General features: G+C 41.0%; 1 protein-coding gene across 1 annotated transcript in view; it reads right to left on the bottom strand.

The window, feature by feature from the left end:
• Positions 1–474: 474 nt before the first annotated feature.
• The window catches only part of LOC125722561 (cytohesin-2-like), a 39734-nt gene continuing 23743 nt past the window's right edge, over positions 475–16465 (bottom strand). The window contains exon 2 of the mRNA XM_048998730.1: positions 475–1851. Coding sequence (XP_048854687.1) covers positions 695–1846 — 1152 coding nt within the window. The 5' untranslated portion in view covers positions 1847–1851 and the 3' untranslated portion in view covers positions 475–694. The remainder of the gene's footprint in view (positions 1852–16465) is intronic.

The raw sequence follows: 16465 nt of genomic DNA, 5'->3' as shown, positions 1-16465 counted from the left end.
CTTTGTATGGCTCAGTACCCGTGAAGTAGCTCTCAGTTTCAAAAAGGTTGCTGACCCTTGATATATAGTATACCCCAATCATGGGTGATATATCCTAATCAGTAAAATAACAGTCGGCTAAATTCCGCATAGTGATCTCATTAACTGCGTGTTGTTGCTGAAATACATCACACAGACGTCGGGGGAATGTCGAATCATCAGAATATGTAAGATTTATACATTTGGTTAAGTTGAACGCATTTGCTGTTGAATGCAATTCCTATCACATTAACAATTACTGGTTGAAAAATGAATTGCTGTTAGTGTCTTAAATCATACTGCTATAAAAGTAAAATTTACAAGAGAAATCAATATGCTTAGAATATGGGTTAAGATGGAAAATAATTTTTCCATCCCAATCCCAATCATGTTGATGCAAATTTACAGCAGTGTGGATTCTCAGAAAAAAAGGTTCTCTGACATAAAGATCAGCAATACAGTGCAAATAACATTTAATTTCACATTTATACAAAAAAAGGACAGGGCATTTCGATGATAAAATCTGTAGTGAACAATAAGTCGCATCAAAACAAAACCTGGTATTCGGTCATGCTACCTTAAGGTTAAACATTACTTTGTGCAAAGTTCCTTGTTCTGAAATAAATACTTTCTGCAATAGCACATCCAACCATATTCACACAGTCTTTATCGTTACTTATTTATTCAGCCGTTTTTTTCTTACTGACAGCATCTCATAAAAAGGGTCAGTGCTCACAGCAGCAGTGATGCTCTGTATCCACTTGTCCTTCTCCTCAGGGGTTGGCGCCGAGATGCGGTACACCACATGATTTCCCTCTCCCAGGCGGCCGTCCGCCTCCGTTTTGCAGGCTTTCATCAGCTGTCTGCTGTTGTTAGGGATGTACAGTTCAAAGCAGTTAGGCTTCCTGAGATCCTTCACCTCACGGATGCTCAGATTCTCCAGCGGAATGATCACCCTGGGTTTCTTATCCGTAGTATGTTTAAAGTAGTAAAGGCAGTTATCCATCAGGATGAACCACCTCCTTTTCCATGTTTTCACCCGTCCTCCTCCCATTTTGAAGAGCCAACCCTCTCTGTCAGGGTTGAAGAAGGCATTGTTCCCATTGTCTTCAGGAATCTTGAATGGCTCATTCTTTATGCTCTTATAAAGATTTCGGAGGAGATCATCTGGCAGGTTGCCTCCATCATTGATTCCTCGATTCATGGAGATGAACCTGTCCACACTGGGCTTGTCTCTCACATTTGGATTATAAAGGCTAGTGTTTAGCATGATTATGGAAAATGAAAGTACATAGCAGGTGTCAATGTTCTGGAAGACTCCAGGATTACATTGACAGTACCTCTGCGCAAAGGCCTCCATCATCCTGTCAATCTTTTGTGCTTCTCCTGGCAGACGGAAACTCCAGAGGAACTGCCTGAGAGCCTGTACCAGGTTGAACCCTGCGAATTCATGAAGCCCAAGAAATGTTTGGAGGACTTGGATATTGAAGTCGTCTCTCTCACCCAGGTAATCCCCAATGGCTGTTTTGTTCAGCCCCTCTCCCTTGTATAGGAGCTGGGCGATGTCCTCAGACGTGTGCCGGAGAAGATTGTTTTGTACCATGAACAGGATACCCTTCTTAGGGTCCATGTTGAATTTCTTTCTTCCCATGGCGACATGCCTATTCTTTTCTAAGATTTGGCTGCGTTTGGTGCTGGATTCAAGGACCTCCACTTCCATGAGGGCCTCTCTCAGCGCCTCCCGCAGCCTCTGGATCTCCAGCAGAAGGGCTCCTTTCCTCAGCCGGATGTCCTCAAGATCAGAGTGCTTCTCTGGACTCAGGTCCATGGAGACTGCAGCAGACAGGAAAAGGAGATCGTCAGCGGGTGTGGAGCTCAGCAGGTTGGCCATCTCTGCCAGTTTGGTTGTTGGTTCAACTCCCATGGCAGAGTAATCGTAACATTGTTAAGCCCTTGAGCAAGTCCCTTAGACCCAAGTGCTCTGACCCCAAACTCTCCTCACTTCGGACAAAAGCATATGCTGAATATATGTAATCCCAAAGGGCAGTTACAGAAGACCCCAGGACCGGAGTAACATGGGAAGCAATTACTGATGCCTGGAAGCTTTGGGGCATGCAAATAAACTGCATCCAAAGGCAAATGGCTAATAAAGAATGCTCTGAATGCCAGGCATTCGTCTAGCAGTGAGATCGTAGAGATAATGAATAAAGATAGAAAGTGTGAATAAAGATAAAACATTTTGATTGTATTTGCGAAGCGATGCTGGATGCGCTGAGCTCGCCGGGAAGGTCATGTGGTCCGCATTCCCTCCCCATGCACACGTGATCAGCTCAATCACACCGAAATTGTCGGTTTGCTGCCCTTCAGGGAAACAATCTAAAGGGTGTTACGGGAAAAGTAATCGATGCAAGAGCCAATGATGTTCTCCTGGTGCCTACCCGTGTTTATGTTATCGTTACTGACAGAAACAATGATGAACGATAATAAGCATTTATAAGCCATGATGACCGCACCATTAACGTGGAGTTGCACTAACGTTTGTTTTTATAGCTAACCAACAAGTCAAGCTCTCACCCTGGTAATGCAACAGCGCCGGTTAAACAATACGTTTACACCGAGTGCTTGTGATCAGTGGCCTGTACTACGAATCAGGGTTACTGGCTTATCGGGGTAACTTGACGGATTTAAGGTACCACAGTTTAAATGAATTTCATATTTGTTCATCGGGATGTCTGAATCGGTGCTAATCAGTACTACGATGCCAGTTATGCAATGTAGTTTTGATGAAAACTTTTCTGTCATTTAACATAAGAGGAAAAAAATAATTATACTGTAGTCAAATTGGCTGATATAAAATGGTTTAAAACTGTGACACATTTTGCCTTTTTTTTACAGTGTATACTTTCAGTCACAAGGTAGCAGATACGGATTTCTGAAATAGCAAAGATAAAGGTCAATGATTAATATCCCTCATCTCTTTTAAAACGATAGGTAAGATGCTGTTTTGATATCCTGTCTAGGGTTGGAGTGTAACAGTATTCACGGGAAAGTGGAATGGGATAAAGGGACAAACAGGGTGAGGGCAAGAAGGGAACACCAGTGGACAAAGGGATATTTTTGTATTTTCATTTTTTTTCCATGTATAATACTGACACTGAACAAATAACCCAGTGCAAAAGACTTTGGGACTGACCACAGCCAAAATAACAAACAAAATCCCCAACTATCAAGTGCGACCCACAGCTAATCTCACCTAAGTGCAAAAGAAAAGGAAACCAAAAGACAAACACTCCACCTCACTCCCTGACCAAATAAACAGAGTCCAACACACACTTGCAAAACAAAATAGCAGTCACTCCCTATGCAGCAATACAATCACACATACATAACTTACACACAAGTCAAAGCAACGAGGGGGCTAGTGAAGACGTAAACCAAAGAAAACCAAGCGGGGAGACAGCAAGCCAAACTGAGGTCGCGGGGGGGACCGGAGCCTGTCCTTGGAACAACAGGCGTAGGCAGGAACCAACCCTGGGCAGGAGTCAACACTCTGCAGGGCGCAAACACTCACAACTCAGATTTGCCAATTAACCTACCCTGCGCACTTTTGGACTGTGGGAGGAAACCGGAGCCCCTGCTGGAAGTCTTTCACCATTCACCACATTATATTGCCAGAAGACTGAAAATTAGATATCAAATACTAGAGTGACATAAAAACAAAAAACAAGTTTGCTTGTAATGAGACGCAAAACAGAAGATTATCTCTTTTTATATTTTGAGAAAACATTTTAACATTTATCCAACCGGTCAAATGGTTTAATACTTCATACAGCAGCATTTCTAAACTCATTCCTCAGCCCACCAGACAGCTCCACGTTTTTGCTCTGTCCCAGATCCCTGCATGCATGAACCAAACAGTCACCTTTTACTGCTGTGCTGAGAGCTTGGACAGAGCAAAACTGTGGATCTTTGCAGTGGGGTCCAAGGACTGGGTTGAGAAACCCTGGCATAGAGGAGACTGCAGTGAGAGCCAAGAAAAAAAGAGATTAGAGAGGAAGGTAAAACGCTTCCTTTAACATGGCAAATAAGCTTCAAGTACAGACCCTGTGCTTCCATTACAAACAAAAAGCCTGTATGACCCTCCTAAACACACGTCAGATTAACTTAATCAGGGGAAATAAGCATAAAACTTGGCAAAGACTAGACTATGAAAAAGGAAGATGAACATCATACTTACACGAACTTCTGCTAAAGCAAATGGACAAACCCCTTTTAACTGAATGAAGTTACTTTAAAAAATTAATAATCCAAAAATAAATCAATAAAAATTAAGAAAAACACAATCATGCTTTGAACTAATACTGCAGTCAGTCCTAAATGTTCCCATGACATTCTTTTCGTCACGATGCACACTCGGTACATACTGGTTAAAAACCATTTATAATCCTTCATGTACCAGTCTATGATGGAGCACCCCAACCTGGGCCACCCATCCAACATGGCAGATTTCTGCCCCCTGGCCCCGGAGACTAGCAGACTAACCTCAGGAAACAGGGAACCAGGGGGACATGGGCCGCTGACTGGATGGGCGGCTCCAGAATGAGGTGAAGCAGAAGGTAGACTCCACAGCAGAGGACCGAGGAATGTAGACCAAAACCAGGGAACCTGAAGTGGCAAGAACACAAACCAGGACAGACATATAAAACCCAAGCAAAGGCATCAGTGGCACAGCCCACCAGCTTGTGAAAGATGGCTACCTGGCATCATGAATCCCTTAATCAAAAACCTTTGTGGTGGCAACTTTGCCACCCCGGACTGATCCCTCCTAAAGACCTCAAGTTTCAATGCAAGGTTTCTGAAATGTTTTGAAACATCAGTCCATGTGACTGCTGTGGTATTGTTCCAGGCAGGGAAAACAACTTAGGAGAAAATTTCCGGTGTTTGTGGTACTGTTGGGCTGAGGGGGTAATTGAGTGACAATTAACCTTTGAGATCCAATTATATTATTTAAACAGGTTAGTAGTTAGACAGTGTGATTTAGATGAGGATAAGGATGTTTTATTGTCATTACAAAACGTGTTCTACATGAAGGGAACAAAATGAGGCACTCAGATCCGGTGTATTAGCAAAAATAAAATAGAAATAAAATCGAAAGAACAATACAATGAATTATATGGTAAAAATTAAAGTAAAATAGAATAAAGACATTAAGATAAATTCCATTAAACCCTCTGGGCCAGGCGCTCTGCCACTCTGCATTGTATTCTTTGCATGTACAACTTTGTACTCCATAATTTTAATATTTTATCACGAAGCCTGAAGAGCAATATGAACTATATCATGCTTTAAGTAAATTGTCTCATTCTTTATTTGACTAAAGTATATTTAACTTCTACAGAACTTTGCAGGCTCATCTAGGATGGAGAATTTCTGCTGCTGAGTGCATTAGAAGAGATTCTCAGAGGGAGATACGAGTCCTAGGTGCCTGCTGGGTACATATTCAAGACAGAGTTAGGACCGACTCCAATAATTCTGCACTGTCTCCCAGATTAGAGGAAAAAAATGTATTTTACTGAAAATTTCATTTATGAAATTTTACCTTAGACTTGGTCAGCAGCCATGTGGATAAATTTCAGAACTACAGACGGTCTGTGGGTTGGGGGGGACAAGCAGGTTGGCCGGTGGGGGCACGCGGAATGCTCCTGGGGGTGTGGTGGGTGTGCTTATATGATTTACAGGAGCCGAGGCTAACAAAGGCACTAAACTGCACAAACAGCCTCCTGTATGAAATTTTACATGAAAAGGGGCCATGGGCTTGTTGGCACTATGTTTCTTAGCAGACTGACTAATACAGCCAACTGGACCGTCTACCTCTTCAAAAACATCAAAATGGGGTCAAAATGGCCCCATCTGTGTTAATTTGCATCATTAATTATGGCATAAATCAATACATTCCAGATGAATTTTAAGGTAATTTCAACAAAAGCCTGTAATATCATTTTCGACCACCATGTGACACCACAAGCCATTAGAAAACCACTAAGCTGTCAATAAAAGATTTGGCAGAACTGAAAATATGATGTTAAATGTATCACAGTGCAATAGTTTTAAAAATAAATCAATGACTTTGCATGACAATTTTATGTGTTTTGTCAAATAAAAAACCTGAAGTATTTGAACAATTTTATGTGTTTTGTCAAATAAAAAACCTGAAGTATTTGAACTTGAACTGATACTGAGCAAAATATTACCTCTTACTTATATGAAGGTTCGCATTATCTATGATGTAGAATAAAAGACACAAGTAAACAATCCATTTCTTTGTTTTAAAGAAACAGATTAGCTAAGAAAACCAATTGCCACCCTGTGGAATCAATGTGCATCACCTGTCTGTTTGTGGCCACTGCCCCGTGCACAATCTGCCACTGAAGATCCACCGTGTGCTTCTCAATGGGGGGCTTGTACAGGGACCTCCAACATCCCTGCGGGGAAGATCCAGGCCTCAACAAACCTGACCACCTAGAATCTGCCAGTCCACTCAGTGCCCGAAAATGCAGCACTTTAACACAAGCCTGGAACAGACCTTTCTCAGACAAATCTCTAAGAGCCACCTGCTGAGGAGACACGAAAGAGAGCAGCAAACCCACCTCCTCCCGATGACCCTCTACAGCAGGAGGGAAAAATGGGGACTACTGCCTCCTCCCAACTCAAGCACATTCTTAGTTGCCTCTGGTAGCGTGCAGACAATGTCCTCCAAAGCTCTCTGAAGAAGTCTGGGGGAGGGGGAAACATTTCCGCATGTAGGGGGCCAGTGGCATTTCATTATTTACAGAAAATTCCATAGAGCCAATGTAGGAACCTGAGGTCAGTTTAACACAGGTCACTGTCCGTGGTTCTGAAACCTTTACTTGATGGGCTGGTCCTGAATGAATACAATGGTTGGCCAGCGTGCCTCACTATGCGTTTCCACTGACTGACACCTTCACATGTAATGTGATTGTTAACAATGAGGAACATTTTACAAGTTACTACAGGAAGCAATATTTACATGCCTGTAGCTTTCATTTCTCACCACAGAAAACCCAAAAAAAAAGAAATAAGAAATACATTCATGTTATATCCAATATATTACTTCATCATTTAAAATCACAAATCTGACTGTTAATCTCTATGTTTTAATAATTTCAATAGCATTGCGTGATTTGCTTATTTTTTTCAAAAGCCACTGTGGAAGCGAAATTTAAAGAAGTTTGGTCCCCTTATAACAGCATTGGGTAAGAGAGCCAAGGGCTGCTGGGATTGTTCTCAATGTCTTGTTGGTGCCGTGTGGGTTGTGCTGCACAAACAGCTTCAAGTTATGAGATAACATGAGCAGATGCCATTACGTCATTAGTGCTGCACAAGATATTGTCATGACCTGGCTCAAGGCCATGAGAAAAAGTGGGTCAGTGTTAAATCACTGTGACCTCACACCTCTTCAGATTGCAAGCCCATTTAAATGGCACAGAGGTACACAATGGGTGGCCTGTATCTGCCTCACTTAATGTGCACCAAAGACCTCATATGAGAACCACAAGAGCCACCCCAGATTTACCCACCATCATGAGAAAGACTAAGACCAACATGGATCAAATGGCCTATTTGGGTGTACAATCACCCCCAGACCACTCTGACTGGCTTTGGGTTTTTGAGACAATATGAGAAGGGCAGGTGCCCTTTGGCGTGGAATGTCTCCGATTCCTGTTTTTCCTTCTTCCTCTTTTTGTTTTCTTCAAGTGCCAACAAGAGAAATTAATGACAATGCCAAAGCATCTGTAATTGCAACAATTTTCTAGGAGAAGGGGTGTGTTTTTTGACACAAGTGCCAATATTTTTGGCCATGACTGTAATAGTTATTTGTGATTTGTAATAATTATTTAATTTTATCGATCCATCTACTTACCTACACTAAAAAATGTACTGTTGGATGTAATTAATTTTAAGACTAGTGGTTACATGAAATTACTTTCTAAGAACATTTTATTTTGTAATTCAAATTTTTCTTATTTTTCAAACCAAAAAGTTACAGCACTCTCATATAATACACTTCAGCCATTCACATTTATAAAACAATATGACCAATCACTAGTTCAACCTCCCAGCCATTTATCCTTCAAAAACATGGCCCTAGAAACATTCCCACATTTTCATTATACCTCGTCTCCCATTTAGTCTGTCCAACATTTTTTCATATGAAGCTGCCTTAATCATCTCATTGGTCCATTCCTTTATATTGGGGATTGTTGAGGATTTCAAATGCCTTAATATTACCCTCATGGCAGTTGAGTCCCACCATCACAGCCTTAAACTGTTTATTATTCACCTTTGGCAATTCCACTCTATCTCCTAGCAGAGAGAGTCGGGTTTGCGGGGTAAAGTAAAGCCTAGCCATTTGTCCAGGAGACCAAGAACTCTACCCCAAAATGGATATACCTGAGAGCACTGCCACAGCATGTGTAAATAAACCCCCATCTGCCTTCTAAAATTCCAACACTGATCAGTATTAATTAGTCCAGTTCTATTTAGTCTAACTAGTGTCCAGTACTATCTGTGTATAATTTTATACTGAATAAATTTACCTTTTACTTCCCTAAAATATTTCCCCACTCTAGAAAGTATTCTTGACCATTCATCTTCTGCATTTTAACACTCGTGACTCAATGCCTCAGTTGCAAAAACTTCCAAAAACTCCCTCCTCCTCCTACATCATACTTACTCTTTAAGTCTGATTATGACATAAACATCCCATTTACGAATAAATCCCAGAGAGTTTTCACCCCTTTGGGTTGCCATTGTTTCCATACTTTTTACTATTTGTATTTGAGGATTGTGCCAAATTGAGGAATATGGCTGCATGTCATGTGATACTTTAAGCTTCTTATGTATTTTGATCCATATATTTCTCGAAAAAGATATTATCGGGTTTGTGTTTCTTATATTGTCCCCCCATTGTGACAGAATGTGCAGAGGTTGAAATAGTGAAGCCAAATTGCTCTCGATAGCTATCCAGTCCACATCAGAATTCACATTCTTCCAGTGATAGTAGAGTTTGGCTATTTCAAATGACATGCTATATAATCTAACATCTGGCAATCCTAGACCTCCCTTGTCTCTGGGCGAAGTAATTTTAATCCTAGGTTTATTCTTTCCCAACAAAAATCTTTTACTATACTCTCGTACTGTTCAAATATCCTTTCCGGAATATTAAATGGAAGCATCATAGAGAGATAATTAACTTGAGGCACCACAACCATTTTAGTAACATTAACCTTCCCCCCATAAGGATAATTTCAATGCTTTCCATTTGTCCATATTAGGTTTAATTTTGTTCAATGAGGGTTCAAAATTCTGAATTATTATTTTGTCAATATATAAACAGATTTAAATTTCATGTTTATAGTTCAATTTTATGTTATATAAACAAAATAATTTTAATACAGTGTATTTTTTTTATTAATTCAACAGCACCCATGTTCAATCCACTTAAGTTTGGAAGGTGTATTGGAAGGTAACGCAGATATTTCTTAAGTGGGCATCCAGAGATATCGTCTCCCCTCCAAGCACCCCTTTTCTCCACTAGTTCTGTATGGAGCTCAACAGGAGGAATGGAGAGGTAGATAAAGGGGTTAGTCTCAAACATAATGTAATAAAAAATAAAGAGTAAATACAAGCGCCATGAAGGGTGTATTGAGTTCCAGCAGGCCTTGACTTACAGTAAAGGAATTGTAAGGCAGACATGCTAACAAAACAGCTTTACATTCCCAATTCCAAACCATTAATGGGCAACCTTAGAGTGACGACGGCTAAAAAAAACCTTAGCTATAAGCAGGAACGAAACATTGTGAAAAGCCAAGACTCCACATGAAGGTAAATTTGATCCTCCGCCTATCGCAGTAGATGCGTTCCAGACCCATCAGCGATAGGTGAAAATCCACGATACAGAAGGATCATATAATTTTTTTTTAAGTTTAAGCCTTAAAATACCCCTCCCACATGCTTTAAACATATGTAAACTCATTAAAACACATATATAGGGCTATGTTAAATGTCGGGCTAAGGATATGAGTAACATAATAATAATAATAATAATAATAAAATAATAATTTTTAATATGTATACACACACACAACTTTCTCTCTATATATGTAATGGAATATATAAAAATTAAAACATATATGGCTCTTACACATTCTTTTCATCCTTCTTCATGTAGCATACTGTTGATTCATTCAAACCATAATGGCGAACGCCGTCCGCATAACGCTTTCCTTCCCGAAGCACATCCAGAAGTTATACCTTCTCCTGAATGGTCAACGTCTTCCATCGTAGGGCTTAGAACAAAACGAAAACAATCGGACCACAAACAATGTACGGGATACGCAGAGAATTGTGAGGCGTCGGAGGAAAATCCGCGATATAGTGGGGAATCGCTGTAATGTGAATTCTGCCAATTCTGGTTTTCAGCACCATGGACAGAAACCTGTCGTTTATAGGGACCTATTATGCCCATTTTCACTGTTCATACTTGGATTTTTATGGTCTGCTAGAATAGATTCACCCTTTTAATAGGTGATATCCTAGAATCCAATATATTATTGCAGGGCTGTTTTCATTTGATGTTAACCAAATGTGATATATTTATTTTTACTTTTGATATCTCGTCCTTTTCCCCTTATCTGATAAGAGCCGCTGTCCGCTGAGACAAGCTGGTGTGTTTTTACTGCTCACTGAAAAGTGGGTGGTGCGGACATTGTGTATTACATCACACTATGAGACAGTCACTGATTGGTGGGCTCTGAGGGGGCAGTGTGACCTGAAAATCATCCATCAATCAACCCAGGATGGGGGGCCAGCCCATCGCAGGGCACACTCACACACCATTCACTCACACATGCTCTCCTACGGGCAATTTAGCAAGTCCAATTAGCCTCAGCATGTCTTTGGAATGTGGGGGGAAACCAAAGTACCCAGAGGAAACCTCATGACGACATGGGGAGAACATGCAAACTCCGCACACATGTGACCCATGCGGAGACTCGAACCTGGGACCCAAAGGTGTAAGGCAACAGTGCTAACCACTGTACAGCTCCTGAAAATCATGAACCATTTTAAATATTGAAGTATTTTTGAAATATTTATTAATTTTAAATATTTATTAAATCAAAACATTGGGCAGTATACATGTTATAGGTACTTATTAATGAATAAGCAATATAATAAGATTCAATTTTGCTTTCACTACTTAAAGCGCCAGAACATCGTATTTGAAAAATTCAACAGCAATATCTCTTACCAGAAATCAGGAACAGGTTAAGAAAATCCACAGACTTCGTCGCGAGCAGTTTAATATACGAACTATTTCCTTCTACCCAACTCCACACACCAATAATATCACTGCGCAGCAGATATTGCCAGGGAGCTCGCGCTTGTGTCTAATGCGCAGTGATACGAGTAGTGTACTTCGATAGAAGCCCGACATTTCTACGGCTGATATTTCCAAACCTGAACAACTCCCAGCAGAACTTTGATGAATAGATAGCATTAAGGCCCCTCTAAAATATCTTTTTATAGTTTTGGGGTGAACCTCCCATTTAAACGAAGTACATGGTGGTGCTCATGAATTTGAAAGCCTAGATGCCTCATCTCGCTTTTCCACAACGAGTCAGCAGCGCCACCATCTTGGAGCGATAATTAGACATAAACAAGCAACATGTCAGGGTGTAGATGGAAAGATCTTTTAGCCATAACTTCTTTACTAATTAACGCATTTATATCTTACAATTATGTAGAATAAATAAACAAGCCCACCACTACTGCCCCCCCCCAAATTTATGTAGTATTGCTCATAGTATTCTCAACAAAAACTAATGCTAGTATCCCGTCAGTGTCACAGGCAAGTAAACATGTTATGTATCTTATTTGACCGTACCGCAGATTTTTTTACCTGTGAAATGTGGTTCCCTGTTTTCTAGTTTTAACATTCCTCATGTTGTTGCAGTTTCGAAAATAGTCGGTTCACTAAGTCATATCTATGAATCCTCTATTTCACAATTACCATGCCAACATCGCGTATCGCCCAAGGAGGCACACAGGGTTTCAAAGCTATGGCGGTGCTGCCTACGCTACTACCAGTCACATGACACAGGAGCTACCGAATACCCGCCAATCGGGAGCCGGCTAGATCAACCACGCCCACCCGTCACATAGAGGAGAGTGAGGCGAAAGAAGCGAATCAGTTTAAAAATGTCACCATTAACGCGGTATTTAGTAGTCTGGAGATATTTTACTTTAAGCAAGGCACAAAATAAAGTTGTAGTATTTGTAATAAAATTTGAAGATTAGCCATCCCCAAGGAGCTGACAGGAAAGCCAGGTACAGGTTTAGTCCTCCTTAATCAGCTTGTCGGTTACTAAATGTCGGCAAATAAGCTTGCCTTTTTCTGTGATTTTTTTTCAGTTTAATTGACACTTAAAGAAGTAATCTGAGACCTGAGATATAACATTAGCAACGATGGTCATTTTTTACACTCATGGATTTTAACATTGAGGACGTGTGTCACATGTCATTTTCACATAGAGGGAGTTTAATTGTTTTTATCTGTGTCTGTGTGTCAACATATGTCTATTTAGTTATGTCACTGAAATGTATGATTAGTATTGACATTTCCATAGACTACTATGCTTTAATAAAAATCTATGATCCTTTGGGAGTTGGGCAATAGAACGGAATTGTAAAGTATCAATAAGAAATACTATTAATGAAGTAGCCGCCATAACCTTTTGCTTTGTATGAAGTGTGCATACAAAACACAAATAATGCAGTTGTACTGTTATGTATATAATTTAAAAGGTATACTTGCCAGCAAAAGATTGAGTTAATAAAATTAAATGAAAAGTATTAAGACCCCTTGTCATTCATAGTATTATATACTTCTTAATTTTACAAAGACTTTTTTCCTATCATATTTTTTAGTTTTTGAAGTTGATAATCTGGAAAACTGCTGCCTGGGATCAACTATCCATTCTTGACTCTTGGAATAGGAATTGAAGTCGAATCAAACAGCCTTACAGCACCCTCTTGTGACATACAGTAATATGGAAAACAGAACAATTACTAACTGAACGCAACATCCCCCCTTTACTTATGTATTCTTCTTCCTGCAGCAGCACTGTCTTCTATAAAAGTCACGCTGTCACGATCGCGGTCGGGCGAAGCGGCGATCGTGCGGGCAGGCGTGGAAATAGCAGGCAGACAGGTGAAGTCGGGGCAAAACCAGGGATTTAATGGGCAAACGAGGACTGGAAAACGTAGCACACCTACAAACATCAATGACGGACAAGGGAAACCGGGGAGACCAGGACTTAAGTACACAGGACTAATCAAAGTAACTAGACAAAGCTGGAGACGATCAGGGAAATACACGTGGGTAATCAGGGGGCGTGGCACACACGAGGAGCGGACGAGCCGGGCATGACACACGCCTTACCTGTAACATCCATCCATCCATTTTCCAAACCGCTTATCCTACTGGGTCGCAGGGGGTCCGGAGCCCATCCCGGAAGCAATGGGCACGAGGCAGGGAACAACACAGGATGGGGGGCCAGCCCATCGCAGGGCACACTCATACACCATTCACTCACACAAGCACACCTATGGGCAATTTAGCAACTCCAATTAGCCTCAGCATGTTTTTGGACTTTGGGGGGAAACCGGAGTACCCGGAGGAAACCCCACGACGACATGGGAAGAACATGCAAACTCCACACACATGTGACCCAGGCGGAGACTCGAACCTGGGTCCCAGAGGTGTGAGGCAACAGTGCTAACCACTGCACCACCATGCCACCCCCCATAAATTCATCCATCCATCCATCCATCCATTTTCCAAACCGCTTATCCTATTGGGTCGCGGGGGGTCCGGAGCCTATCCCGGAATCAATGGGCACGAGGCAGGGAACAACCCAGGATGGGGGGCCAGCCCATAGCAGGGCACACTCATACACCATTCACTCACACAAGCACACCTATGGGCAATTTAGCAACTCCAATTAGCCTCAGCATGTTTTTGGACTGTGGGGGGAAACCGGAGTACCCGGAGGAAACCCCACGACGACATGGGAAGAACATGCAAACTCCACACACATGTGACCCAGGCGGAGACTCGAACCTGGGTCCCAGAGGTGTGAGGCAACAGTGCTAACCACTGCACCACCATGCCACCCCCCATAAATTCATTTTTCCATTTTTATTTTCAATAATATTGATGTTAACTCAGCATCTTATTTTCAATGTTGAAAAAGTCACTTTATATCAAGGTTTCGCCACCATAAATTTTTCAATATTGAAAAAATGACCAAAAATCAATTCAGTTTCAATGCTGATAATTTAACACTGACCATAGTTCAATGCATTTAACTATACTTCAACGCTGAAACAATAATATGATGCTATCTGGGCTATGAATAATTATTTCAATTTATATACAGATTCCAAGCCCATATAGGTGATACACAGGTACGTAATGGGCGTCTTATGTCTGAGGTAGCCAGCTACTGTGTTTGATAACCCACCATCATAATAATAGTTTCCTTGCACTAGTATAAACCAATTGATCCCTCTTGCAATAACCTGTGGTATGAAACTGAATAAAATGTATCGTACCAGTCTTGGGGAAAACCAGTGAGAATCCACTGTGAAACAGCACTGCGCAAATTCTCATGTGTTCCTAATGACAAGGGCAAGACTGGTAATCAAATTAGCCTCTCAGCAGGAGTGTTAGTGTAAAAGCAGGGCTTATTGACACAGATAATAAAGCTTGTTAGAATGCGTAACATAATTATTTAGCTGGGCCCAGAAGAGGTGAGAGCTCCCCTAGTGGCTACAGGAGTGCATTTTCCCCAAAGCAGGTATAATGGATGGTGGTCTTATTGCTTTTAGACCACAACTTGGGATAGAAGAACAAATCAAATTATTTTCCTCATTTAATATTCAGATTTTAATTGGGCTTAAATTTTAGAGCACAGTGTGTTCTAGGATGGTACGTTATGGATATTAGTCTCTACCACATTCTAACGCTATAAATCCGGACCTTTTCCTATGTTTGATTTGGTGGCTGCCAGGCGTTCTGAGTAGTATAGTGACTATGGTAGGCGGTGTGATTCCCTAAGGAATTTTTTGTTCTGTTCTGTGTGGCAAATACATATAATGCTGACATTTTTCCTGGAAGATTTGGGATTTTTCATCCCGTGCCTTAAGGTATTTCTCTCCAGCTCTAGGGAGTCTCCCCCGAAAACACCAGTCACTCACTAGCCTTAGACTTATGCTTGCTGACTTATTCAACACCATGAAGGATTACCAGAAAAACAGAAACCTATTAAAAGGCTGCACCATATCATGATATGCAAATAAACATCCAGCATCATTGTTTCACAGGGAAGTACATTATTTATTGATAATTATAACCCTAACCCTTACTTCTCAGCTTGACAAACATAAGGTGCGGTGTGTGAACATGTGAACTGGTTGAAATGCAAGTGTCTCACAGTCAATGCATAAGACTTGAGAGCCCTGACTTTACTTATATAGCCCACAACATGTTTATGATTCATAAATAAATCTGGCCAGCAAATCGGTCTTTCATTTTCCACAGAATAAAAAAAACGATAATGTTATCCCGCTGATAATTGCAGGCGCGTTTCACCCCCGGCACTGGCTGGAGACACAGGCAAAAGGCATACAATCTTATTGAGGTACAAAAATTATTCCATCTACTCTGCACTTCTGCATAACTTCCATCATAGTGCCAGTTTTTGCCAGATCAAATCTGCAATCAGAAAATTACTGCATACATGCCTTTATATTACGGTCAAGCGGAGAGTCAGAGCAGTTTCCATAGAAACAACGTAAACAAACTTTACCGTTTGAAGCACAACAAACTCTGAGTGAAAATGGCGCAGAGGTGAGTAGCTTGTTAGCTCTCCAAAATGTCTTTGAATTCTTCAACTGATGTTGTGCTACTTCGATTATTTAGCCTTTTATACTATAATGACATAGTAAATGTCTATAATACAATAAAAAACATTACATATTTTTTTAATATTACATATTTTTTAACGTCATTTAAAGTGCAGTGGTTTTTATTGCTACTGTGGTTGCTAATATTTAAATAATGACAGACTATTTGGTTAGTAAATTCATCTCAAACATGCTAGTTTAGTAGGGCTTCCCAACCTTTCGATGTCCGCGGATCGGTTTCCGTCGTAGAAAAGTGTCACGAATCGGTAAGACGGCGGTATAATTTGGGGGTTCTCACGCCGAGCGGCGGGAGATTGAAGGTGTATGCGGACATGCGGGGCTAATGGCGTATTTCCGTACATCAATACGGGCAGCTTTCTTTCCAAAACGGCGC

Source organism: Brienomyrus brachyistius, unplaced genomic scaffold (genome assembly GCF_023856365.1).
Source record: "Brienomyrus brachyistius isolate T26 unplaced genomic scaffold, BBRACH_0.4 scaffold40, whole genome shotgun sequence".
Classification (NCBI taxonomy): Eukaryota; Metazoa; Chordata; class Actinopteri; order Osteoglossiformes; family Mormyridae; genus Brienomyrus; species Brienomyrus brachyistius.
This window is presented reverse-complemented; position numbering and strand designations above follow the sequence as displayed.